General features: G+C 34.2%; 2 protein-coding genes across 2 annotated transcripts; both read left to right on the plus strand.

The window, feature by feature from the left end:
• The first annotated feature begins 1,471 nt into the window (after positions 1 to 1,471).
• Positions 1,472 to 3,175, plus strand: LOC134846501 (uncharacterized). The gene is made up of 2 exons (XM_063863882.1): positions 1,472 to 1,947; positions 2,589 to 3,175. The coding sequence occupies exons 1-2, from the start codon at positions 1,722 to 1,724 to the stop codon at positions 2,765 to 2,767; spliced, it is 405 nt and encodes a 134-aa protein (XP_063719952.1). The 5' UTR covers positions 1,472 to 1,721; the 3' UTR covers positions 2,768 to 3,175.
• Positions 3,176 to 6,197: 3,022 nt separating this feature from the next.
• On the plus strand, positions 6,198 to 7,651 carry LOC134846360 (uncharacterized). Its single transcript, XM_063863679.1, has 2 exons — positions 6,198 to 6,676; positions 7,249 to 7,651. The coding sequence occupies exons 1-2, from the start codon at positions 6,451 to 6,453 to the stop codon at positions 7,425 to 7,427; spliced, it is 405 nt and encodes a 134-aa protein (XP_063719749.1). The 5' UTR covers positions 6,198 to 6,450; the 3' UTR covers positions 7,428 to 7,651.
• Positions 7,652 to 8,226: the final 575 nt, after the last annotated feature.

Here is an 8,226-nt window from a genome sequence, read left to right on the forward strand (position 1 = left end):
CAAGCGCTTAATCTAAACACCTTTGAGACCTTTTCTCAGTTAAGTTAGTTATAAAACGAAAGCACCAGTGATAACGTGAGTGCGCCAGCCGCTACGTCTGAGGCTCAAAAATTTTCGGTTCGTTTTAATATATTTTTTTTTGTGAAAAGTTTGACTAGCCAGACTAAACTTTAACTGTCTTTTTTCGGCTTAATTTCCATTTAAGTTTTTTTTATTAAAGCAAACTTTTCTTAAGCTTTATGATTGCTGCTCATTGTAAAATTAACTGCTCATTGTAAAAAAGACAGGCAACCTTTAACTGTCTTTTTTTGGCTTAATTTCCATTTAAGTTTTTTTTATTAAAGCAAATTTTTCTTAAGCTTAATGATTGCTGCTCATTGTAAAATTAACTTTTTTAGTAGCTCAAAATTTTTCATAAAAACGTTTGCTTTGATGACTTTTTTTTTGGCTGAGCTGTCGTCTACTCATATAAAATCTGCTTAAAAACCACTCTGTGAGCGATACTAAATATTTTAATAGCAATGGTGATTGTGTTTTGGGCGTGTTTTCCTGAAATTGATTATCAGTCAAGACAAACGTAAGAAACTTTTGTTTTATTTTGTTTTGTTTTTTAGTGATTTTCTGATTTTGTCTCTTTTTCTTTATTCTTTTTGAAATAGAGAGAAATTTCGTTTCTCTAGATCAAAAATCAGTTTTTTTTATGATTAGAGATTGACAAAATTTTTCTTAATATTAAAAAGGTTTTGAGTTTGCGAACTTAAAAATACAGCAAGATTTATACCTGTAATCAGTTTTTATCACAATGCTCTCAATTTTTTTTATTTCAGGATTATTATAGCCCGCAAAGTTTCCAGCTTCCTTGTAAATCGCTCCGTTCAACAGGCAGCATTGACTAACAATTCCTTTTTTCCGAATTGATTCATGGTTAGATTTTTATCAGAAATGTTTTTTTTTCAGAATAAGTGTAATTACGATGTACCCATGAGCTGGTTACGTAGCAGTAAGTAGGCAACCTTTTAAACATAGTCAACAGACAAGACCGTAAGCAGAAAACTTTTTCAGTTTCTCTTCATATGGTCATTTTAGCAGAACAAAAATACCGTATTCCCGGACAATTTGTTTTCCATAGTGTTGTCTCAAATATCAAATCATTTTGAAAAGTTTTAAGTGAGAAACAGTAATTGATTTGAACGATTACTGCTTCAAAATCACGCTTCAGAATCCTTGTTTAACCAATGAAGTTTGAGTAGTGTGACATTTGTCGACATGCTGGCCGCACACCTAAATTTTCAAGGGTAATTTGTGATTAATATTGATTAAATAAGTTTTCTAACATCACTATTGTTCAAATGTCATTTAATGAATTGCTGGCTATTTTTAGCAGAAAACGTCAATGAAATTAGAGAATAGCATTACATAAAAATGACGTTTTTGGCAATCTCTGTACTGTTTGGTATTATTATTTGTTCACCTGGTCAGAGCAACTACGGTAGAATTATTTTTTTGGATAGCATTAGCTGCAATTGCAATATCAGAGCAAATTCTCGCACCAAATATTCACAAAAAGTACCATCATAAAAAATCTTCAACAGCGTAGAAAATTTAATAATATAATAACAGTTGAAATATTGGAGACAAAAAAAAGTTTTAAAAAAACTTAACTCCTTTGCAACTTAAAATATATTTGTTCAGTAACAAAATTGGAAGAAAAAGCCAAAAACATGACCGACTTTGACACCTCAGACGAAGTTTTGCCTTCCAACATGGACTCCAAAAGAGCAATCAGACTTTGTGGTTCGACTGAGGATGTGGACACTGTTGTTGACTTGACTAAACATGGAGACCCCCGAGTGAGGAGGAGCGCCCTGAAACAGATGTTTCCCTGTAGGGTGAAGCAGGATGTGGGTCCATTTTGGGACAGGGTGTTTCAGATGGTCAACGAGGAGGGTTAGTCCATCATTTTGTAGAAATTTCATATATTCACTAGTCTAAAATTTTTAAAGAGAAAAATTATAATAGAAGAATGAGAAAGTTGATAGAAGGAATAGGACCAAGTTAACATCCTCCCCCCCCCCCCGAATACGTTAATGAGAAAGTTGATAGAAGGAATAGGACCAAGTTAACATCCTCCCCCCCCCCCAAATACGTTTAGGGGGGAGGATGTTAACTTGGAACTTGGTTCTGAGTTCGATTTTTCAGCCAATCAGAATAGAGCGTTTTACACGCAGCGCTTAGCAAATTTAATTCAAACTGAACGCTGGGGTGGAGGATCTTAACTTGGTCTCTTGGGGGGGGGGGGGGGGTTGTTGGATTAGGATATTAACTTGATATGTATAAACATATAAATATTAAATCCGTATAAAAATTTCTAAAAAATGGTCCCTGTTTTTGTGATTGCTGAGAAAACCTTGAATTCCGACCCAAGATAAAGTTTAGCTTGCAAGTTCCAAATTCTTGAGAAAAAAGAAATCCTTAGAGAAATTTCTTTTTGAAATTTCGCCATAGTCGTTTGAACTACGATGATTTTTGTGTCATAGACATTTGAACTACGAATATTTTTTTACGAGTTTTTTCTTGATTATTTGCAGATGATGATGTCAGAGGTCAAGTGCTGCACACCATCTGTGATGGATCACCAACCCACCTGGAATCGGAAGTTTCCGATGCCCTGGAAGTATTCAATAGGGACCTCAATTCGAAAATCAGACGTCAAGCACACAAGGCACTCACGGCTTATAGAAAGACGGGGAAATGGAATGTGCTTTGAGGATTTTTTTTGAACTCGAATCAATTCTGAATCACCGGAGCGATATCCCAAAACCAGGGGAAGTGTTCGGACCCAATCAGACTAATGTATTGTAAGAGGAAGAGACAATTGAGTTCACCAAACGCGCTCAATTTGTCAATGCCTTGGATAGAATTACTACTGAAGCATTTATAAAAACAACTGGCATTATTAGATGCTATTTAAATGTCTTTTTAACTATTATTAATAAACAATTTTAAAAAAACTAATATTGAGAGTGCTTCAACAAAATGTAGCTGTCATAATAAGTCAGTTTGATTTGATATTGATTACTATGAAATTAAAAAAAGGATTGAAAAATTGAGAGTTCTATTTGGCCAACATACATAAACAGACTGTAAGGTTGAATTGCTAGTACTGCATCAAAACCCTTATCAGTTTTGTTTTCCACACCATTTCTGTTAATTTTTCCCATTTTTAAAACAGGTCAAATTGTGTTCGCAATGTCTGAGATGAGATTTGATTGCCATCTTTTTTCGGCTTCTGCAAGTACTTAGTCCCACACTACTCTCAAACTTACTCTTACATCATTTCTTAGATGTCAATAGATCTGATAGAATTACTGGTGAGACGATAAGGTAAGGAGATCAACTTTATTCTGGATACTCTGTAAGTGGTCGTACCATCAAGTTGTCAGGTTTGCAACACTATTTTATGGATAGTTGTGAAATATGATTGGTTAGGCTATAAAGGATTTATAATCACAATGAATGGTATAAAAAACTATAAAGAGGGAAACGATCGTATTAGGGAAACTTGGTCGGATGGGTCGCACTCATCCGTTAAAAAGAACCACGTGTATAAAACGTAACCCTGTGTGTGATATATTGTTGGGAGTTTTTATAGATGTCCTCGCGTTTTTGAGAAAGTTTTGAAAGTTTGAATGGTTTTTTGATTGAATTTTTCATTTTTGGTCCAGGGTTCTGGGTTTTCCTATAAAAGTTATGTCGCAGAACAGTGGTAGGACAGTTCGCAGAATAGTTCATGAGGAAATGAGGAGTGTAAACTGTTTTGTATTTTGCTGCTTTGGATTAAGAAAAGAATTTAGGATGAAGTGATTAGTCTTTTTTGCAAAAGTTTTTTTTTTATCAGAGAGGTGTTTTGGAAACGTAGATCACACTGGAACCAGTTTTAGTGATGATTATGTGAGCTATTTTAAGCGCGTGATTGTAGCATGGTGGGTTAGGTCTGTATGGCTTTGTTATGTGGTTCATATAAACTGGGATTATCCCCATACATGTCAATACTTTGTGGCATTAGAAAGCAGTAGTTGCTGTTAGTTTTTAATCTTTTTCCTACTGGATTTTTAGAAAGTTTCACAGAAATTGTGTACAAAATGAAAGTATTTTCACAAATGCTTTATTTTTTTGTTTTGTGTGACGAACAAACCATTTAGAATTAAGTTAGTGATCCTTGGTGGTTCATGAAGAAGGATTGAAAAAATTTCGATGATGCTAATTTAGTTAACTTTGGCCATTTTCATTCAGTTGTCAGTCAATATCAAAATGATTCAAAAGACTGAGTTGAGTCTTCATTTAAAATTTATAAAATGAGGTTAGATTTAGAGCGATAATAATGTTCAGGCAATTGTTTTTTGGCCGGATGAACCAGTCCATCTGGGATCACCAAGCAACGTTGTGGGTAGCACAATAAGAAAAAAAATGGTTAGTGCGATAAATTTTTGTTCTGTTTTCCACAGAGATTGGCAAGTAAAACTTTTATTTCACTTGGATGAGTAAGTGAACAATCAGAGATTGGCAAGTAAAACTTTTATTTCACTTGGATGAGTTGGCAAAACCTCAGAGATTGGCAAGTAAAACTTTTATTTCACTTGGATGAGTAAGTGAACAATCAGCAGTAGCTAAATTGTTTCTCCTGCAAACAATTTTTCAAGAAATCCGCAAAAAATTGATGTTGCTTCACCAAGCGCTTAATCTAAACACCTTTGAGACCTTTTCTCAGTTAAGTTAGTTATAAAACGAAAGCACCAGTGATAACGTGAGTGCGCCAGCCGCTACGTCTGAGGCTCAAAAATTTTCGGTGCGTTTTAATATATTTTTTTTTGTGAAAAGTTTGACTAGTCAGACTAAACTTTAACTGTCTTTTTTCGGCTTAATTTCCATTTAAGTTTTTTTTATTAAAGCAAACTTTTCTTAAGCTTAATGATTGCTGCTCGTTGTAAAATTAACTGCTCATTGTAAAAAAGACAGGCAACCTTTAACTGTCTTTTTTCGGCTTAATTTCCATTTAAGTTTTTTTTATTAAAGCAAATTTTTCTTAAGCTTAATGATTGCTGCTCATTGTAAAATTAACTTTTTTAGTAGCTCAAAATTTTTCATAAAAACGTTTGCTTTGATGACTTTTTTTTTGGCTGAGCTGTCGTCTACTCATATAAAATCTGCTTAAAAACCACTCTGTGAGCGATACTAAATATTTTAATAGCAATGGTGATTGTGTTTTGGGCGTGTTTTCCTGAAATTGATTATCAGTCAAGACAAACGTAAGAAACTTTTGTTTTATTTTGTTTTGTTTTTTAGTGATTTTCTGATTTTGTCTCTTTTTCTTTATTCTTTTTGAAATAGAGAGAAATTTCGTTTCTCTAGATCAAAAATCAGTTTTTTTTATGATTAGAGATTGACAAAATTTTTCTTAATATTAAAAAGGTTTTGAGTTTGCGAACTTAAAAATACAGCAAGATTTATACCTGTAATCAGTTTTTATCACAATGCTCTCAATTTTTTTTATTTCAGGATTATTATAGCCCGCAAAGTTTCCAGCTTCCTTGTAAATCGCTCCGTTCAACAGGCAGCATTGACTAACAATTCCTTTTTTTCCGAATTGATTCATGGTTAGATTTTTATCAGAAATGTTTTTTTTTCAGAATAAGTGTAATTACGATGTACCCATGAGCTGGTTACGTAGCAGTAAGTAGGCAACCTTTTAAACATAGTCAACAGACAAGACCGTAAGCAGAAAACTTTTTCAGTTTCTCTTCATATGGTCATTTTAGCTGAACAAAAATACCGTATTCCCGGACAATTTGTTTTCCATAGTGTTGTCTCAAATATCAAATCATTTTGAAAAGTTTTGAGTGAGAAACAGTAATTGATTTGAACGATTACTGCTTCAAAATCACGCTTCAGAATCCTTGTTTAACCAATCAAGTTTGAGTAGTGTGACATTTGTCGACATGCTGGCCGCACACCTAAATTTTCAAGGGTAATTTGTGATTAATATTGATTAAATAAGTTTTCTAACATCACTATTGTTCAAATGTCATTTAATGAATTGCTGGCTATTTTTAGCAGAAAACGTCAACGAAATTAGAGAATAGCATTACATAAAAATGACGTTTTTGGCAATCTCTGTACTGTTCGGTATTATTATTTGTTCACCTGGTCAGAGCAACTACGGTAGAATTATTTTTTGGATAGCATTAGCTGCAATTGCATTATCAGAGCAAATTCTCGCACCAAATATTCACAAAAAGTACCATCATAAAAAATCTTCAACAGCGTATAAAATTTAATAATTTAATAACAGTTGAAATATTGGAGACAAAGAAAAAGTTTTAAAAAACTTAACTCCTTTGCAACTTCAAATATATTTGTTCAGTAACTAAATTGGAAGAAAAAACCAAAAACATGACCGACTTTGACACCTCAGACGAAGTTTTGCCTTCCAACATGGACTCCAAAAGAGCAATCAGACTTTGTGGTTCGACTGAGGATGTGGACACTGTTGTTGACTTGACTAAACATGGAGACCCCCGAGTGAGGAGGAGCGCCCTGAAACAGATGTGTCCCTGTAGGGTGAAGCAGGATGTGGGTCCATTTTGGGACAGGGTGTTTCAGATGGTCAACGATGAGGGTAAGTCCATCATTTTGTAGAAATTTCATATATTCACTAGTCTAAAATTTTTAAAGAGAAAAATTAGAATAGAAGAATGAGAAAAATGATACAAGGTATAGGACCAAGTTAACATCCTTCCCCCCCCCCCCCCCCCCAAATACGTTTAGGGAGGAGGATGTTTACTTGGTTCTGAGTTCGATTTTTCAGCCAATCAGAATCGAGCGTTTTACACGCAGCGCTTAGCAAATTTAATTCAAACTGAACGCTGGGGTGGAGGATCTTAACTTGGTCTCTTGGGGGGATTAGGATGTTAACTTGATCTAAGATATTAATGTATAAACATATAAATATTAAATCCGTATAAAAATTTCTAAAAAATGGTCCCTGTTTTTGTGATTGCTGAGAAAACCTTGAATTCCGACCCAAGATAAAGTTTAGCTTGCAAGTTCCAAATTCTTGAGAAAAAAGAAATCCTTAGAGAAATTTCTTTTTGAAATTTCGCCATAGTCGTTTGAACTACGATGATTTTTGTGTCATAGACATTTGAACTACGAATATTTTTTTACGAGTTTTTTCTTGATTATTTGCAGATGATGATGTCAGAGGTCAAGTGCTGCACACCATCTGTGATGGATCACCAACCCACCTGGAATCGGAAGTTTCCGATGCCCTGGAAGTATTCAATAGGGATCCCAATTCGAAAATCAGACGTCAAGCTCACAAGGCACTCACGGCTTATAGAAAGACGGGGAAATGGAATGTGCTTTGAGGATATTTTTTGAACTCGAATCAATTCTGAATCACCGGAGCGATATCCCAAAACCAGGGGAAGTGTTCGGACCCAATCAGACTAATGTATTGTAAGAGGAAGAGACAATTGAGTTCACCAAACGCGCTCAATTTGTCAATGCCTTGGAAAGAATTACGACTGAAGCATTTATAAAAACAACTGGCATTATTAGATGCTATTTAAATGTCTTTTTAACTATTAATAATAAATAATTTTAAAAAAACTAATATTGAGAGTGCTTCAACAAAATGTAGCTGTCATGATTAGTCAGTTTGATTTGATATTGGTTATTATGAAATTAAAAAGTGCGTTGAAAAATTGAGAGTTCTATTTGGCCAACATACATAAACAGAAAAGGTTGAATTGCTAGTACTGCATCAAAAGCCTTATCAGTTTTGTTTTCCACACCATTTCTGTTATTTTTTCCCATTTTTAAAACAGGTCAAATTGTGTTCGCAATGTCTGAGATGAGATTTGATTGCCATTTTTTTTCGGCTTCTGCAAGTACTTAGTCCCACACTACTCTCAAACTTACTCTTACATCATTTCTTAGATGTCAATAGATCTGATAGAATTACTGGTGAGACGATAAGGTAAGGAGATCAACTCTATTCTGGACACTCTGTAAGTGGTCGTACCATCGAATTGTCAGGTTTGCAACACTATTTTAGGGATAGTTGTGAAATATGATTGGTTAGGCTATAAAGGATTTATAATCACAATGAATGGTATAAAAAACTATAAAGAGGGAAACGATCGTATTAAGGAAACTTGGTCG

This window comes from Symsagittifera roscoffensis, chromosome 5 (genome assembly GCF_963678635.1).
Source record: "Symsagittifera roscoffensis chromosome 5, txSymRosc1.1, whole genome shotgun sequence".
In the NCBI taxonomy this organism is placed as follows: Eukaryota; Metazoa; Xenacoelomorpha; order Acoela; family Convolutidae; genus Symsagittifera; species Symsagittifera roscoffensis.

What these genes read in the sequence shown, in the direction of transcription:
- LOC134846501 (XM_063863882.1), top strand. Translation starts at nt 1,722, where the DNA reads ATGACCGACTTTGACACCTCAGACGAAGTTTTGCCTTCCAACATGGAC. An exon ending in TCAGATGGTCAACGAGGAGG is followed by an intron (nt 1,948 to 2,588) that starts GTTAGTCCATCA and finishes GATTATTTGCAG; the next exon opens with ATGATGATGTCAGAGGTCAA.
- LOC134846360 (XM_063863679.1), top strand. Translation starts at nt 6,451, where the DNA reads ATGACCGACTTTGACACCTCAGACGAAGTTTTGCCTTCCAACATGGAC. An exon ending in TCAGATGGTCAACGATGAGG is followed by an intron (nt 6,677 to 7,248) that starts GTAAGTCCATCA and finishes GATTATTTGCAG; the next exon opens with ATGATGATGTCAGAGGTCAA.